The sequence below is a fragment of the Palaemon carinicauda genome, chromosome 22 (genome assembly GCF_036898095.1).
Source record: "Palaemon carinicauda isolate YSFRI2023 chromosome 22, ASM3689809v2, whole genome shotgun sequence".
NCBI classification, from domain to species: domain Eukaryota; kingdom Metazoa; phylum Arthropoda; class Malacostraca; order Decapoda; family Palaemonidae; genus Palaemon; species Palaemon carinicauda.
In genome coordinates this window covers 14889154-14909253 of record NC_090746.1, presented here as the reverse complement: position 1 = coordinate 14909253, position 20100 = coordinate 14889154, and the positions used below count along the sequence as shown (strand labels likewise).

The 20100-nt window shown below is 35.2% G+C and overlaps 1 protein-coding gene and 1 long non-coding RNA gene across 3 annotated transcripts in view; one reads left to right on the top strand and one right to left on the bottom strand.

Moving 5' to 3' along the window:
• LOC137616335 (uncharacterized) overlaps positions 1 to 17271 on the top strand; it is an 85255-nt gene extending 67984 nt beyond the window's left edge. The window contains exons 4-13 of the mRNA XM_068345985.1: positions 7091 to 7285; positions 10672 to 10827; positions 11346 to 11497; positions 11706 to 11850; positions 12227 to 12357; positions 12969 to 13128; positions 13361 to 13826; positions 14032 to 14174; positions 14411 to 14844; positions 15272 to 17271. Of these exons, the coding sequence (XP_068202086.1) occupies positions 7091 to 7285; positions 10672 to 10827; positions 11346 to 11497; positions 11706 to 11850; positions 12227 to 12357; positions 12969 to 13128; positions 13361 to 13826; positions 14032 to 14174; positions 14411 to 14844; positions 15272 to 16039 (2750 nt within the window). The 3' untranslated portion in view covers positions 16040 to 17271. The remainder of the gene's footprint in view (positions 1 to 7090; positions 7286 to 10671; positions 10828 to 11345; positions 11498 to 11705; positions 11851 to 12226; positions 12358 to 12968; positions 13129 to 13360; positions 13827 to 14031; positions 14175 to 14410; positions 14845 to 15271) is intronic.
• The window catches only part of LOC137616336 (uncharacterized), a 1379772-nt gene that overhangs the window by 986592 nt on the left and 373080 nt on the right, over positions 1 to 20100 (bottom strand). The window lies entirely within an intron of this gene.

The following is a 20100-nucleotide window of genomic DNA, read 5'->3' as shown; positions in this document are numbered from 1 at the left end:
CTAAGCTCTCTCTCTCTCTCTCTCTCTCTCTCTCTCTCTCTCTCTCTCTCTCTCTCTCTCTCTCTCTCTCTCTCTCTCTCTCTCACTCTCTCTCTCTCTCTCTCTCTCTCTCTCTCTCTTTTTAGTAACCCTAGAAAAGCGAGACTGGCAACTTTTCCAATTAACTTAAATTTGCTCACTACAAAAACATGACAAGACAATGAAGTATTTCATCAAATAGGGAAATTGGTAGTCGATCAACATTTCCAATAACTAAAGGTATAAGAACTAGGTCAGATGTTCATTTGCAAGTCAGCTAAATGAGTGAAATATCTCCAAAAATTACAAGACAAAATGAGAGCAACATATTTCTGACTTATCTACAATGAGATCATCTTTCAGGAGATGAAGGTTAATTATTGTGATTCTGTTAATTCCAAAGATTATAATAAACTTCATCTTGTTTGGCTAGAAATAGAAGATAATTGTATATTTTCCAATACTTCAGAGAGAGAGAGAGAGAGAGAGAGAGAGAGAGAGAGAGAGAGAGAGAGGATGGGGTGGGGGGGTGGGGGGGGGGGGATTCGAAAATATGAAGTCTCAAGGAAACCTTAAGGCGAAATACTGTATCTATGACGCACACCCCTAGATAGCCCTTAATAAGATACTTCCTCTTTATACGTACGTAAATTTCTCTGGCTATTGGTCACAATAGACACTTGTCTCAAGATGCATTGTACAAACAACAATTACGAGGTCGCGTGTGTATACAGTAGTTCATTTACATACCGCTCACATATTTCATAATTAGAGGTAATAAAAGCATCTCTTTGATCAGCATTAGTTAAAAAATATAGGACTGAGGAGGCAAAGTATTCTCAAATCTACCACTACGTGCTTTTCTTAAGATCTGGGAGCTTTTTTCCAGACCAAACTATGTAAGTCTCTAAAAATACAGCCTAATCCACCCCCCCTCTCTCTCTCTCTCTCTCTCTCTCTCTCTCTCTCTCTCTCTCTCTCTCTCTCTCTCTCTCTCTCTCTAAGTAATTTTAATAAAATAAGCTTATGGAAGCCATGCGAGTACACACAAATCGGCCTCATAAATGGGGAAATGTTAAGACTTAAGAGTTTCCTTAGGCGTGTTCTTTGTGTCTCCGTAGGGGTCTTACTAATCCAGTTTAAGTTGTCAGTTAACACACTTCCTTACCTTCAGGCTTCTTTTGCTTCATTAGCCCAAGTTTTTATATGGGTCTATTTTTTTGTCGTTAGATACTCTTTCGCATTTTTAATTCCCAAGTCAATACTTTTTATCATTTACTCTTACTTTGGATTTCTGTTGCAAATCTTCCACTGGCCTGTTTGATATATAATACATAGATCTTATCATTCTAGAAAAAAGTACTATTTTATCATTTTCCAAGATTCAATGTAAATCTAACTTCTGCTGTAAACGTAGAAAGTCAGCCTGATACCAGTTACGAATTACATACAGGGGCTGTAACAGAGAAGAGAACATTCTATTTAGTGGATGACATAGCAATAATAGGTTTCATCTAGCATTATCCAATTTTATGTCTTTTACATAATACTAATCTTATAAATGCCACACGAACGAAACAACATTTTATTTATTTACCAAAAGGAATCTTACTGCATTACTTACTTCTTTTGGTCTTGCTATGAATTCTAATAACATCATAATCTATTCACGGATGCCCATGAAAAACAGAAGGCCTCAGAAATCATCATCTACGCCTATTGACGCAAAGGGCCTTGGTTAGATTTCGGCAGTCGTTTCTATCTTGAGATTTCAATTCAATATTTTTTCCATTAACTTCACGCTTCATAGATCTCAGCCATGTAGGCCTGTGTCTTCCAACTCTTCTACTGCCTTGTGGAGCCCAGTTAAAAGCTTAGTGAAGTAATCTCTCTTGGGGAGTCCGAAGAGCATGCCCAAAATATCTGCATCTACCCCTCATCATAATCTCATCCACATATAGCACTGAGTAATCTCTCTTTTAGTTTAATTTCTAAACCTGTCTTCCCATTTAACTCCCCATATTTGACTGAGGGCTTTGTTCTCAAATCTACTCAATCTATTGGATATTGTTTCTATGTCATACCATGACTCATATCCATACAATTACACATCTCACTAAACTGACATAAAAGCTGATTTTTATATGTATTTTCGGACGATTTGATTTCCAAATTTTACTTAAAATAGCCAGTGTCTGATAAGCTTTTTTCAATCTTTCATTAAACTCCAACTCTAAACATAAAAGAAAAATAAAGTTTATTTTTTTTTTTTTCATTAGTTGATATATACAGTAAATATAACCACAGACAAATACACACACACATTAGCATTTCTCTACCCAGCTTACTTCCCTTTAAATCTACTTTCTATTCTCTTTGAAGTTAGTGTTCCCTTTGATTTTTGTTACCTGCCATCCATTCCCCACCCTATTCATTCTCTTGCATGCCTGCAACCTACTTATCGCTTTCATCATACATCTACTGTACGCCTCATACAGGTGGTTTTCCTTCCCTTAACCTTTCATCTCTTCATTCCACCACTGGCTATTTCTATTACCTCTTTCGACCCGCTATTTCCACAGACTCTCCCCTTATCCCAGTACTGAATTATATATAAAAAAAAATCCCCATATGGTCCTTAATAATGTTACTTTAACCCCCAGCCTACAGCATATTCATTCATTTCTTGTATATTATTGGTGTTCTACTCTTAATCAGATAATAACTAGCAGGTGCAACTCGGGACGAATATTGTTTATGAGATCGGCACTGTCCCTAGGTGATGTCGCTCACTATCACTCAGTTCACTGTAATGATGCTGCATTTAACAGTATATCTAAAAAAACTACATGATAGCTGTGTATTTTCAATTGTAGATATTACATTGAAGTGTGGTAGGAACAGAGAAACTGTTTCACATTAATCCCTGAAATTTTCATTTGGATATGTGAATTATTCTAGGAACAATTTACTCCACCACCAAAAATAACCATTCAACCGATACCGAAATAAAAGTTTGCTGTGGCTTTTCCATGGCAGATATAAACATGGAAATTGGTATGGACAAAGCAATTATTCATCCCCTAAATCCCTGAAAATTTCCTTCAGATATGTGAAGTATTCTACGAGTAATTTATGGCGCCACTGAATATCGGCCTCCAGCGGCAAGTATCAATGCGAAAATTTGTATGATTGTAGTTCACATAACACTCATCCATCAATCCTTATTAAAATCATTTAGATAATTGTAAAACTCTAGGAGTAGTTTGCTGCTCCACACTGATTTTTTAGCTAAAAATCGTCAATTACGAACAAAAGTGACAGCCAGGGCATGCCTACAGTAGGTATGAACATTGAAACAGGCAGAAACAAAGCTTGTATATAACTAAATAGTCCCTTAAAACTTAATTTGAATATATTCATTGGGTTAGGAGTTATTGAAACCCGCCGCCGAGAATATCAGCTCCCCCCTCCACCCCCACCCCCACCCGGCGATAATAATGAAAGGGAATGACTGGGCTATGGGTTGCCTGAGTTTCGTTCGCGAAAATTTTGGCATTTCCTATAAGGTCCCTCACTTCGTTCGCGACAATAACATATTTTCCTTTACTCTTTCATCTTCTATCTACAGAAACATATCTTATCAAAATTTCTTTCTCAAAATTTGCAACTGCCCATGTATACTTTCATAACATAAATTACTACTAAAAACCTTTCTCCTCAGTATTTGACTTATGGAATTTGGGCCATATTGGACACTGCTGGGGTCTTGCAATGGGGGGGGGGGGGGGAACCTAACGTTAAAAGGTTAAAAAACAAAAATTAAGCGGGAGGAGTGATGAGGCAGGTTAAAAGTGGGTGTAGCTAGCTAGAGACTATAAGGATCCTGCAAGGACCCTTTCATATGCCTACAGTGTACAATGTGAGGTATACTGGTGATAATAACTCCCTCCCTACTCAAGCAAGCGCTTTGATAGACACCTTTATTTCAATATAAAGGTATTAATTAGTGCTGCCATTATTAACGGAAAATGATCATGCTTGGAAACAGGAGAAAATACCCGAAGGGAAAACAAGTCATATGATATTTGCCAGAATAACTCCATTTGTGATTGGTTAAACCATATGCAAATCATTCTCGATTCTCATTTCCAACAAATTCCAAATTGAGGACTTGCTCTAATGATTATCGTTTCTATTTCATTATCTTTGCTTATAAACTCATTTTTACTTTCTATAAGTTCACACTTTTAGCCTTCAATCAGCCATTATTTCCCAACTGCTTTCAAATAGGTAAGTATATTCTTATGGTGTGTGAAAATCTCTGGCTACCTTGACCTAAATTTATTTACAGTAACTGGCTGCAGAGAGGAGAACAAGGGTTGCCGACACGAACCTTTCGTAAAGAGTCTGTACTAAATTTTTATTCTCGTCAGTATATTTCCACCTCATAATTCTCTGTCAATATAAGTGACTTGTTTCCCTGTAAGCATTAGTGACTTGTTGAAGGTGAACGCTCCAATATTGAAAACTGATAATTACCAGTGGGGAAAAAAAATCGAAAAAACCACGTCTCAAATTGTGTTCACGTGAATAATCCGGGAGAATTCGGGGATAAGCAGTGATTGAGTTAACGAATTTGGAAACTGGAGTTGATGCTTTGGCCTTCACATTTCGTTTTTCGAACGAAAACGTTGGAGTTGGAATAAAGGTTCACCACATACATACATAGAAGTAGGTAGTTATATAGATACTCACATACATCCAGAAAATATTCATATACAGACACATTTTACACACACACACACATATACATATATATATATATATATATATATATATATGTGTGTGTGTGTATATATATATATATATATATATATATATATATATATATATATATATATGTGTGTGTATATATATATATATATATATATATATATATATATATATATATATACATATCTTACAGAATACATGTGTAAAAAACTGCATAAACCTAAAAACACAGAGGCATATAATATGAGAAACTTCAGATTATACACAATTATACCTAAGATGAACCTGGCTGGAAAAAAAAAAGAAACTCAATTGAAATCTATTTTAAAAGAAAAGTATAAAACTCACTTATGCTTTAAACTATGTTATTACCGTTCAAGAATTTACTTTTATGCCTCGTTTCATATTTAAAATATCACTATTTTGATTGATTGATTGATTGAAAGTTTTCTGGCATCCTGACATCTAAGGTCATTGACGACGATAGCATTTATTATATATGAAAAATAAAAGAGAATTCAATTAAAACCATAAAAGTTAAGAAGTCATTATAATAGTTAAATAGTTTTCAGAAGACCTGCTTTTGAAATAAATCTAAAAATTCCGCTCGCATAGTAGGACACATCATGTCCGAGAATCTTGGCAAGGATGAACCTGCCACCCTCACCTCGAGCCTCAAACAAATATCTATTCCTTAAGTTATTATAATTGGGGCATTCGGTCAACAAATGCCTCACTGTTAAAGGTACTAAACAGTCCTCGCAATACGGTTGGTGCTGGCCCTTCAGCAGAAACTCGTGTGTCAACCGTGTGTGACTAATAAGGAGGCGACATTTTCGGGGTATTACGTTATACCTCCAAGGTGATATGATATTTGTTACTTCCCTCATTTTATTGCCATCTTGACTATCCCAGTGCTGTTACCATTTATTACAAACCAATTTCTTGATGTAAGGTAAGAAATCATTACAAGGAATGGGATACCTCCTTGGTAGCAACTCAGATGCCGCATTCTTCGCCAGTAAATCTGCCTTCTCATTCCCAGACACACCTACATGTGCTGGAACCCAACAAAATCGAACTGTTATACCTCTGCGTCCAATAATATAAAGCCATTCTAAAATCTTTAAAACTAGAGGGTTACTAGAATTAAAAACCTCTAAAGCTTGAAGAACACTCCTTGCATCACTAAAAATTGTAAAATTACCCTCTTTTTCCAAAGCTATTTTCTCAATAGCGGTTAGTATGCCATACAGTTCGGCAGTAAATATTGAAGCTGTTAGAGGAAGTGCACCTCTACAATTAAAACCATTACTATGTACTCCAATCACTATTTTGAAATGATTTAATACATTGTGATCTTTATTATATTCTACTTTGATAAAAATAAAACAATTTCTCGTAAAACATTAAGTTGTTAGCCATTCTTTTGGTATACCCTTCAGTTTCTACTACAGAAAATGCTGCAAACTCAATTCCCTCTGCCAATGCTGTAAAACTACGCAACTCGAATTGAATGTCTCGCCACCACCAAATATCATCTTGCCTACCTACTTTGCCTAAAATTGTCCGTCGGTCCAGTAGCGCCACTGGTCTCACCAGCGAGATCAATCCCCGTAAGGGACATTCTACGTAAATCAGTTCCCTGTATCCGATAGATAGCCAACTGCAGACAGCCCTAGTAGAGAAAGCCATCGGGGGTAACAACTTTTACTATAAAAAATACTTACTACTGGCTGACACCTACAGAAACTAACACCTCACAAGTTGTGGAATGATCTTCCTAATCGAGTAGTTAAATCAGTAGAACTTGAAAAGTTCAAACTTGCAATAAATGCTTTTATGTTGAACAGGCTTACGTAAGTCCTTTCATAGTTTATATATGAAATATGTTTTAATATTGTTAATGATTTTAACATATTTAATTTTAATTTTTCATTACTTCTTAAATCGTTTATTTCATTATTTCCTTTCCTCACTGGGCTATTTTTCCCCTGTTGGAGCCCTTGGGCTTATAGCATCTTTCTTTTCCAACGAGATTTGTAGCTTAGCTAGTAATGATAATGATAATGGGAAAATGTGTATAGGTGAATGAAAAATGTACAATGATGCAACTTTGTACATATAGGGAGAGCATACATACCCCCTTGCATGAAAGGAACGAAATTGTGTATTAAATTATGTACATATGCAAATTGCGTACTGAATATAATATTCAGTACGTAATTTGTAGTGCATATGCCCTTAGTCCATCATATCCAAACTTAATCATGTTTTTCTTTTATTATTATTGCAGTTCCACCTGGACCTCCTGTCATTTTATGGAATGGCGTTGGGGTCGTAGGAAGTGTAGGACCACTGCAAGAGCACTCTCAAGTATCTCTGATCTGCAGAAGTAATGGAGGAAGTCCTCCCCCTAAACTAACATGGTGGTGGAGAGGATCGCTGCTCTCGCATCAGACGTCAAATGTGACCTTCAATCAGCTTAGTAGTAAGTCACATACACGAAAGTGTTGAATCCATCTAGAACCTCATTTTACGTAATACAGATCCACCATAGCCTTTATCTAGGTCCTAGACCACACCATAGAGCTTTCCATTACGTAAATAGCGCTACAAAATCTATTCTTAACACATTTCCTAATGGTCCAAACTCACATCTACCTTAAATGGTCTTCTCTTGAGGCCCTGAATACCTCCATCCTAATTATCAATCGGCTAATGAGACATGTAACACCCTTATTTGACATCTAATATTAAAACAGCCAATCTCCCATTTGTTTCTGGTTATATAAGCTTCACATTTATCATGTTGACGTGAAATCGCTCAAAATGAAATGTCTGATTTGCAAAGAATACTTTGGGATTTATTTAGCTAAAAGGAAATGATTAAAAGCCAGGCGCTCTCTCTCTCTCTCTCTCTCTCTCTCTCTCTCTCTCTCTCTCTCTCTCTCTCTCTCTCTCTCTCTCTCTCTCTCTCTACATACGTGTAAGTATTTATATATACATACATACTATATCAAATAAGCATGCATACAGCAATCATATTCATCAAATATAAATATTAGATCATCATCATCATCATCTACGTCTATTGACGCAAAGGGCCTCAATTAGATTTCGCCAGTCGTCTCTATCTTGAGCTATTAATTTAGTACTTCTTCATTCATCATCTCCGATATCACGGTTCATAGTCCTCAGCCATGTAGGTCTGGGCCTTCAAACTCTTCTAGCACCTGTGGAGCCCAGTTAAATGTTTGGTGAATTCATCTCTTGGGGTGTGCGAAGAGAAAGCCCAAAATCATCTCCATCTGACCTAGAATATGCTGATTACGCTGACCTTATAAGCAGAACACCACAGGATTTGCAATGCTTGCTTACCATAATGCATGAACTATCACACTAGGTTGGGCTCAAGATAAATGGAAGAAAAACAGAGATGATGAGTACGGAATATGCAATGGATAAGATGAAATATCATTGAAAGGATTAATGAGATGGAATCATTCAAATATTTAGGAACTATGATCTCTAATAAAGGGTATTTAGAATTGGAATTTAATGAAAGATTGATAAAAAAATAGGCAATTCCTAGGTTAAGTAAAATTTGGAAATCAAATCACCTTAAATTACATATAAAAATCAGGCTATATATCAATTTAGTGAAATCTGTATTACAGTTTAGACATGAGTCGTGGTATGACAATGAAACAATCTCCCATAGAATAAGTAGACTTAAGATCAAAGCTCTCAGAATATTAGGAGTTAAATGGCAGAACAGGATTACAAATGAAACTATAAGATAGATCACTCGAGTGCCGTATGTGGATGACATCATGATGAGGGATAATTGAAGATGGTTTGAGCATGCCCTTTGCACTCCCCAAGAGAGATTAGTCCCCCAAACGTTTAACTGCGCTCTACAAGGCACTAGAGGAGTTGGAAGACCCAGGCTGAGGACTAAGAAGCGTGAAGTCTGAGATGATGAATGGAGAAGTATTGAATTAAAAGCTCAGGATAGAGACGCCTGGCGAAATCTAACCCAGGTCCTTTGCGTCAATAGGCGGATGGTGATGATGATGATGATGAGATATATATATATATATATATATATATATATATATATATATATATATATATATATATATGTCTTATTTATAACTGTAATTGAACAGTTTAACATATATATATATATATATATATATATATATATATATATATATATATATATATATATATATATATTTTTTTTACGCAGTACCTGCGGTGAACTCTTTCATTAAAGGATGAAATTAGAAGAAACATGAAATTGTAAAGTGCATTACTTCACAGCTGGATTCTTACCCTAAATAATACACCATTATTAAGACTCGTGTGAACTTCCTTAAATGCTCAATCCGTTGAACTGCTTTATGTTCACTTTCAATACTACCAGTTATGAATCTATGTTGTGGACTGTTATCCAGTTAAACTGTTTAGTAAATCACTAAGAAACTGTATTCAACTGACTCTGTAACTCAACTTGGTCAATTTATAAAATGAGTCAGACAGGATACACAGTCAAGTCAATTCCATAATAATCGTCTCTCAATAGATTATACACAACTGTTCCAGAAGTGTAATAAAAATATGTAGTTTTGTCCTTACAAGCAGGATGACTATCGGTAACTGTATTTCGATAAATTTAACCAGTGATATATTATCAAAATATATAAATTGATAATAGTTAATGATTTATACATATGAACAAAGTACTACACAAAATAAAATAAAAAACATTACATAACGTCCTCATTAAAGATTGATAATTCCTTGCATGTAACCATTACCCCATTTACATTATGACAAAGTACTATATATTACATGGTAGGTACTTACATATACCACAAGAAATATTTTCCTAAACGAGCACGAAGATAAAGGTAAAAGTTACAATATTAATTCGCACCCAGATTAGCACTAAGAAAAGAATCCATAATAAATGGGGAACCTATAGGTCTATCTGGTGTGTCATCAGCAACCACTGCCTGGCACTCCTTGGTCCTAGCTTGGATAGAGAGGTGGTTTGGGCGCTATCATATGTAATATGGTCAGTCTCTAGGGCATTGTCCAGCTTGATAGAGCAATGTCACTGTCCCTTCCCTCTGCCATTCATGAGCGGCCTTTAAACCTTTAAAAGGCACTAGAACTGAATAGGATTCAAACGGTAGAACCTAACATAGGCAATTTTTTTCAAAATATTTCGGAGTAACCAAGTCCTGGGTAATTTGGTTTGCGTTTGTCTTCTCATTTTCTTCAGAGCTAAGACCAGATGGACATTGGATTTGAATAGTTTAGAGCAATATTCTTTAAACTTTAGCACTTCATCTGTATTTGACAATAGTTTCCTGCTTGTTAAACAGATCTAAAATTGGTCTAACGATGTGGGTGCTTAAAATGTCCACATTAAAACTGGGAGAAAAAGTTTAGAAGTACGTATAAAAAAAAAAAAAAAAATAGACGGTAAATTAAAACGGCCTTTTCTAATCTTTGTACTTTGGGTAATAGAATAAGTTGAAGCAAGTCAATGTAGTTGCATGTCAAACTTACAGCGAATGTTTTAATGTTGAACAGGCTGAGTTAGGTCACGCTTTGTAGTTTATGAAAGATCTATTCTAATGTTCATACTGCTCTTAAAATGTGTTATTTCAATTGGTCATAACTTCTCTTGCAGTTTGTTTATTTCCTTATTTCTTTCCTCGCCTTGTCACTGGGCTACTTTTTTCCCTGTTGGTGCCCTTAGGTTTATAACATCCTGCTTTTCCATATAGTTGTAGTTTAGTTAATAATAATAATAATAATAATAATAATAATAATAATAATAATAATAACCCTTAGGATCCCCGAAAGTGGAATCAACAGTGTGGCTAAGGGCTACTAGGGGTTACCACGGAGCCCTGCTGACCTGTCACGCGCATCCGCCAACACCAGAAAAACCCAGTCGAAGCATTATTTTGCAACCTCGCACAGCATCCGTCTCCCTCAACATTACGTGTGAGTAAGTCATTCCGAAGTCATAACAGATAATTCACTTTACCTTGAGATATAAGATTTTTTTCTTAATGTAATTCATTGAAAGCAATAATTACCAGCATAAGTTTCCGCAAAGGTGTTATACAGATTCTATAAAAATCTAATTGAAACTCCAGCTAATCTTAAGGCAATGTTAAAAACTAAAGTACAAATTATGGATTAAATGGCAAACAGATTCTATTGTTACTGTAGGACTGCTTTTAAGATTTTGTGATTAATAAAACACGAATGGTCAATTCAAAACTTTTTAGCCCTGTTACCATAGTTACTTTTTTCATATTAAAGTGTTTGCTTTTATAATTAAAATTTTACCTAATATAGTTTTGTTCTAATTAGTCTTAATCGAAAGGCACTTTGGAGTATCCTTCATTATGTCTTAAGATTAAATAAAAAATTACCCCATCCTTCGACATGAAAAAAAGTATTGTATGAGGGGACAAAAATTCAAATAATGAAAAGAAACTCTCTCTGGATTTCAGTACCACCATTAGAAATCACTGTATCCGGAATGAGAGGTCCGGTTTCAGCAGGAACTGCCTTACAGCTAGAGTGCCGCTCAGTGGGATCAAATCCACCTGCAGAACTAACCTGGTGGAGAGGTCATTCACATCTTACAGAGGTGATCCATTCTGTAAGTAGCTACAACAATTTAGTTACACCGGTAGCATAAAATACAATTTTCAATCTTAATTCAAAAGGTGGGAAACACTGGCATAATTCAAAACCTAACTTACACCTAAAAACAACTGGATGAGTAATATCAAAAGTGAAAAAATTGTTTTAAAGCTAGATGATTTGCAATCAGTGATATAATGCCTAAGACTAACTTTCATTGACAGATACATAATGGTGGGAACGTGACAACAGCGACCCTAACTGTGATGACAAACAGAGAACATGACGGTGCTACCTTTGCTTGTACAGCATCCAACCCATTACTACCCAATTCTCCAGTCACTCGGACTGTTAGACTGGAAGTTTACTGTAAGTATCTACTCTCAAACGGCCCTGGTTATATACTGATAACTAACATTTATCGAAGGCATAAGACAATATGATGTCTTGTCTCACCAGGCTTAGAGAAAACACAAATGGCCAAGAAATAACCTCAGAGTAAATATATGCTAGACAAATCCACTTTCAGGAATTAGTGATTATTAAAATTTAAACCTATCATGTTGAAACCCGGCCCAGTTTTCTGCTTGAGAAAATTTTGCAAATAAGCGTTACGAGGATGCATAATACATATAGTTACATGAATCCATATCTTCTATAAAAACAATTATGTCTTATACTGTAGTCTGTAAATAATTTTTTTTTTTTTCGAGAAACAGCACTCATCTCTGTATTTTTTTTTCAGATCCACCAGTTGCGACTCTGCGGTTAGGGAGAGCAATCAACTCCTCAATAATCCAAGAAGGCAATGATATATACTTTGAATGTGACGTCAGAGCTAATCCTGAGGTCCAGAGAATTGATTGGACACACAATGTAATACTCTGAAGGTTTTTAATTAACTTCTGTATCTTTCGTTCTTGCTTTTGAAAAGTTGTGTCACTGTTGCATGTAGTCTACTTCATCATAATTTCATTGACACGAAAAAGCTCAGACAATCTCAAGTGGCATGTAATATATCCCTGTACTTTAAAATCTTTTAATCAAAATTATCTTAGGTTCCATTACAAGATTTTTTAAGCTACAGTTATGATGAAATAAAATGTAAATTGAAGATACAATTGTACAAAAAATAATATACTTTCTAGTTTACAACTTCTAGTAAATAACAGCCTTAAAACACACTAATGTAGTGTCATTTTCAATTGTCAGCAAGTGCTTGTTAGAATCATTAAAAATAACCACACTACACAATGTGATTATCATTTGCCTCATCATCAATCTGGCTTTTTCAACAAAAGTAGTTATTAAATAATCGTTGTCTAGTGCTTATTTCAGATAGCGAATTTCTCTATCATATCAATACACCTCACTATTACTTCAGTGAGCATGCCAAATATATGAGTAGTTTTTTTTTAGCACTCAACACTAATTCTTTTCTTAACATTTCTTAGGTGAACATTCTTCATATTACCGTTTAATTTCAGGGAGTCATGCTGAAACATAACCTGAAAGCAGGCATTATGATGAGTGGTCTAAGCCTGGCTTTGCAGAAACTGAGCAAGAGTAATTCTGGTTCTTACACATGCATCGCCTACAACAGCGAGGGGAGGAACACCAGTAATGCGCTTCACCTTACTGTCAGACGTAGGTCATCTCACCATGTATGCGAATCAATATTCAATAGTATACATGAAGGTTAACTATCAAATTAGATAAAATTAACATATTTTCATCTTGGCATTGGAGATGAGAAATTACCTTTTTTTTTTTTTTGTTAATAAAGATTTCCTGAACAATTTAGTTTAGATTACAATTTTCATATACTATAAATAATTATTTAGACTAATTCCAATTCTACATAAATCCCAATCAACAGATAAACCGCAGTGTGTTGGAGGCCCTCAAGCAAAAATTGTAGGTGCAGCAAGAGGTACTTCTACCCTTCTGACATGCCGAGTGGAAGCAGAACCTGCATTAGTTACCAGCTGGGAGTGGGTTAGAATCCGAGGTGACAATACAGAAGAAAAAGTTCCACAGAAAAAAGTGCAAAGTAACGGCCTGACTTCTAGTGTCAGACTAACTCCTGTTTCCCAAGGCGATTACGGGTATGTGACATGTCGTGCTACTAATGAAATTGGCCAGCAGTTAGAACCATGTTTAGTCAACTTTGTCCCTGCAGGGCCCCCTGACCCTCCTACTAACTGTTCAGCTACCCCTGTGAACCGAGGTCAAGAAACAACTTCTTTGTCTATTGCTTGTCATGAAGGTTTTGATGGGGGTCTTCCACAAGAGTTCCACTTAGAAGTTCAGCAAGAAAAAGAGATTATTGCTAATCTTAGCAGGTAAATATAGTCCCTGTGGTAAATCCCAGGCATTAGTAAGAATTTAGTACTGAAAGTCTACTGATAAGGCTATAATTGGCAAGATATTTCTGATTAAAAAATGGATATTGAGAATATTTTATCAAATATATACTTTACAAAAGTGTCTTACAAGCTATATTTGAAGATTAAGCTAACCACAAACTCTCCTTATGTTTTGATGCAGTGAATTTCCAGAGTGGGTAGTGGACGAACTAATTGGTGGTGCCAGCCTCACTATCAGAGTGACCTCGCAAAATGCCCATGGAAAAAGTGAGCCACTAATGCTAGAGGTACACACACCACTTGCACAGCATAGGGAAGCTTTAGGTATGCATGATTCATGGTTTTTATCCCCAGTATGTATAAAATCTTTATAAATCTATTACAACTAAATAGAAACAGATTAATAAACAAATTCCTAATTAATTGTTTAAAACTTCACATTCTTTTAACAAGGCTGAGCATCACGCCTCAACAGTCAAGTATAAAACATTTTGAGATTCAATCACCATTATTAATTCTTTAGCATAAATTATTCACGATTTCAACTCTCTATACTACAGACAGCTCTACAAAAGATAAGAAAACCCTCCTGGGAGCTACCACTCTCTTTGGAGCATTAGTTGGAGTGGTGGTGGTCCTCATCATTCTGATTATTGTGAGTGTGATAATAGCGCGAAAGGCCAAGCCTCGCCCAAAGAATAAACCCACCATAGTTTCTACAACGCCAGTAGATAGCACATGGGAGTGCTACAACCCAGATCTGGTTTCTTCTGCCCAGCAAAGGCATCCCAACAGAGAAGCGCTTACAGCCAGTCAACAAAGCTTACCCTCACCACGTCTGCATACCCTCATGCAGAAGCACCGTACTACCCATTTGCCTTTGAATGAGCAAGCGCATAACTGTATACAGATGCATAGAAAATCTCTGCCTCACTTATTAATCAGTAATCGAGATTTAAAAGCTTCAAAGGACATGGAACTTCAAACCTTTGATGTAAGTATTGCTTCGCAAACTTTAACAATACACGCACAATATATATATATATATATATATATATATATATATATATATATAATATAAAATATATATATATATATACAGTATATATATATACATATATATATCGTATTTGTTAATATGTTTCAACTATAGTATTACACATATTTTCTGAAATCACTATCTATCACAAGTTTTAATAGTCCTTTTATATATTTTAACATTGATTGAGAGCTTTTGAATTGACTCAGTTATATTATTTTCATAAAATAAATATTTAGTTAATACTTTCATTTACTTCAAGGAGTACTTTCAAAATCATTTTAAAGATATAGATTTCCTTATCTTTATACAAAATAGTTCATCCTTCGTAGCAGTAAAGAATATTTATTACCACCATAACCTATCAACCTTCTTTACACAGCTCGACGATACGGGGAGCGACTCCAACAATGATTCTGATGTAGAATCTGTTATCGAAGTAACTCATTTAGCCACAAAAGGGCTGACCACAAGTACAAAACTTAACGCAGGCCAATACAGTTCCTGCTCTCCTTTAACGAGTAAAACTGTCACTAAAGGAAAGGCGTTGGGTAGTAGCGCCAACTTATCTAGATCTACCCAAGCTATATCTTACGAAAAAGAAGCTACGAAACCTTTACTAACCAAAGATGAAAAAAATATTTCACACCCAAGGATTATTCATAATCTTCACATTAAAACCTCGCCAAATATTATTAGTGCTAGTGAGAGAACTAGAATTCTTCCGAAATCCCCAGAAAAGCATAGAAAAGACAGATCCATCAGTGAAAAGGATCAGTTGTTAGGGGATCAATCAGTGTGCCAAAATAAAACCGCCCCTGACATGACACCACCTCCAAAACCCCCAAGAATTTTCAACCCTCTACAAGCATCAGGTCTTCCTCCATCTTCTCCTGAGCCTCAGAGGAGAGGTTCTAAGTTATCCCTCTTGGATAACTCTGCCAGTGCTCAAAAACAAAATAAAAAAGCTTTGGACTCGAAGGGAGAGAGCACTGAAGATAATGGCTCTGCTCCACTGGCCAAGGATGAAGTAAAGGAAGCCTACCAAGACTCAGAAAAGGGAACAAAGCCAATTCGTCAAAATGGAATACCTAAAAGAAAGCCGGACGAAGCTGTCAGGAAGAGCCCTAGTAAAGAAACAAGTATATGACCCATGCCTCCGATATGGCTCTCTCTTCAGCCTGTTGAAAAGAGGGCTGTATCTGGTAAGTGAAGCTTCCCGTGAATTAACAATTCTATTTAAACATTGCAGCCAAAGAATTTGGTAGCATCATCGTCTTCGTCTTCAGATCGCCCGGGCCTTTGACATGAAGTCATGGTCCCGAAATTAGTACCATCGTGATATTGTTCAGTGTGAATTTCTGACAGAATGTTGAGTAATATTAATTCACTCTGGAAAAATCACTGGCTTTTGTGTAATTACAAGATCTAACATTTCTTGTTAAAAAGACAGCATTGTTTGCAACTACTGTAACGAAAACTTGCATGCAGGTGTCAAAGAAAATATAAATAAAACGTAGAACCTTTTTAATACACAAAATCGAAAAGACTTTAATCAGACTTGCGGCTCTAAACACTTACAGGTGAGGCAAACGTTTTCAAACTAGTCAGTGGCAATGTACAAGTAAGTTTTTTTTTTTCTCTAATAAACCGAAGTGACACTAATTTGCTACAAATATAACAGGTGTTGTAAGTAAAGAAAATGTTTCCATTGATTACAGAACGCAAGCAGTGCTATCGTATGATGACCAATTCTATTTAAATTTATCAGTAAAAACCATTGACTTTCAAAACATGACATTTGTGTTCGAAAGAGCAGCAATTGTTAAAAGAAGACACAAAATAATGCAGAAAAGAGGTAGTATAAGGTATCCTTAACAATTCAATTTTTTTAGAGGAAATTCAGTTTCTATCCTAATCAGGATATTGCTAGTATATTCAAGACTTACATGTAAAACCGAAACTAATTACTTCATGTAACTTTTTTTTTTTGCCTCTATAATCGAATTATCGATATTAGCATCTGATTGAGTGTTTCGTAAATTCTCAAACTAATAATGATGACTGTATTTACAGTACAGTAAAACTCATTTAATAACATAAACTTTACAAAAGATGCAATAATGGCCTCTTTAATTAACCAGTGAATTGTCTTTTACATAGAAAACCATGATAGTAGGGTGGAAATTCTCAAAATAATGCGCTTTAACTCTTTATAATAAATGGTAAGCTTTTAGCAATACAATTAAAAGACCGTAAATGAATGTACCTATATATTCTCTATTTTTACTTGTGACTACCCTTTGTACATATACAAGCCCATATAAATGTATTTTTCTAACCACTTTAATAAACGTCTACTCGATTTCACCCATTTTCATTCTCTATCCATCAGAAAACTGTTTCTCGTAATCTATAGATACGAACGATGACAAGAATTAGATATAACGTTATGCAGTCTCATCAAGCATTTCTTTTTTCACCAAAAGTGTGCCATAATACCTATATATATAAATCAAAATGAAGGCTTTTATTCCTTTGGCAACTAAATGCAGCTGCACCTAAAAGATAACTATACAAACATTGAAATTAGCAAGATGACACATTTTATCCATATCTTTGGAATAGTGGTTTAAAGGCCACTCATAAATGGCAGAGGCGAGGGACAGAGACAATGACCTAGAGACTGGCCACATATTGATATAATCAACGCCCCCAAGGCTGCTGGTGCACTGAAAAGCCACGACACCCTTTTTTTCATTCTCACTACAAAAGACCACACCTTCTCTTTTTACAGATTTAGTCTTAAATTATTTTGCAGTTAGGCCACGATTAAGAATTACTTATACCTTACTCTGACTCTCTTGACCTATATAAGCCCTTCTTCTCTTCATTTCACTAATCTATGCTTAGCTTTTCCTTGGGGGAAGGGGGAAGGGGGGGGGGGGCATGAAACGTACATCATTGAACTTCCTTGTCTCAATGACCAGGATTTCTTCAACACATTCATGAGTGACCTCTCTCATTTTTCTATTATCGTCCTCATATATGTTCTTTCTAACTTCCCTATTTATTAGTTTCCCTTATCAGAAACATCCTTGAAAACACTTTAGAGCTCTCCATCATGCTACTTTCAGAATACCTTCATCATTACTTTGGAAACCATAAAAATCTAAACAATGATCTTTGAACATAATGACTCGGTCTATGTAACGCTTACATTTACGGTGGCGATCATAAGCTCTTGCGTTTAAACCTTGCTAAATTATTTAGATTATTACGAATAGTTCACCCAATAAATTCTACCTACAAAGATTTTTTGTTTGTGCGCTATTCTTATTTACCAATGTGTAATCTTAAAAAAACTAAAATTTTAGCCACAGGGATATCTTTAATATATATATATATATATATATATATATATATATATATATATATATATATATATATATATATATATATATATTCAATATCTATCAGGAAATCTAAAACTAATGCCAACAATATCAACCACAAATACGAGTTTAAACAGCCAATTTTCATTATATTTGCATTGTTAACTTTGCTAAATGGTAGTGACTTTCATTACTAGCGGTCGTTATAGCCTATTAGAAACGTCCCAAACTGACAATCCGTCAGGTAGGAGTTGGAACCCAAAGCCGGGGAAGCCTACACGTCTACCTTCTGAGTAATGAGAACCCAATGCTTGTCCCTCTTTGGTCTTAACATGGTTGAGAGGGGCTAAGGTACTGATCATAAGAATGTAGGGTCTGTTTCTAGGACATTATCTTGTTCATTGCCTCTGCCTTTCAGAAGTGAACTTTAAGTGAAAACGTAGAATTTTTTGTTGTTGTTGTTGGAGAAAGATGTGCCAGATCAGTTACAATAATGGTCCAGCGTTCGTTGCTGTTTTTATAAACACGTACGTCAATATTGACTCGGAGATAAGGAAAATCTATTTTGTTCATTTCTTTCTGTGGAACGTACGAAACCTTATATAGCATAACCTTCCAAAAGCTAAACGTGTTAGTTTCCTGGAGTAAAATTGGATAGTCTTTTAACAAATATGAACCTAAAATGGAAGAAACTCATTTAAGAACATCACTCTGTCGTATTTTTGCACATTACACACGTATATCAAAGCTATCTAGAAAGCAGTACACACCAGGAGCAATAAACATTGGAACACATCTTTGAACGCTCAGCAGGAAGTTTATATCTTGCCATTTATTTATTTACACTTCTTAACGCCCTAACATATATATATATATATATATATATATATATATATATATATATATATATATATATATATATATATATATACAGAGAGAGAGAGAGAGAGAGAGAGAGAGAGAGAGAGAGAGAGAGAGAGAGAGAGAGAGAGAGAGAGAGAGAGAGAGAGAGAGAGAGAGAAATATCCATCCAACTACTTTCCACTTAAAAATATTAAGATTATAATGATTGCGAACCAAAGTTGCTTGACTACGTGACATCGCCATTCCAGAGGTTACAAAGTATGTAGCCTACTTATATTAGCATATTATTAAATATATAAACATGGGTACTTTGAACTTTAGATGCATGCGTTGTGATTACCTTCCTGTAATCAAAATATATTGTTCCTGAATGTAATTTATCGACCACTACCAGTTTTAATGATAAAAACATAATAAAAATAATACCATTTATTTCGTTAATAAACAAGCTAAATCGCGTCCCTATTATAATAAAAAGAAAAAAAAGAAACCTCTGGGAAAAAGTGATTTTCCATTTATTATTTAAGGGACAAACAGGTGGAATACTAAAAAAGAATGTACTTATAGTCAAAATGATATGGATCTGGAAAAAAAAAATTACTTCGACATACAGCATACAAAGCTGCAAGCGTCCCCTTAATTCAAAACAGGTAACAGTGAAAAATAAATATCATTAGCATCTGGAATTGTAAAATATTCGTGAGGAAACAGATTAAAATATAAAGTAGGCTTACATAGAATGAATGATTTGAAGTTTTCTGGCATCCCGAAATCGAAGGTCATTGACGCCGATATCGTTTTTTATAAAGAATAAAAGAATACTCAATTAAAAGCATAAAAGCAAACATGTCATTATAAAAGTTTAAAACTTTCAGAAGACCTGCTTCTGAAATGAATCTAAAAATGCCGCTAGCATTGTATGACACATCATATCCACAAATCTTGCCTAAGA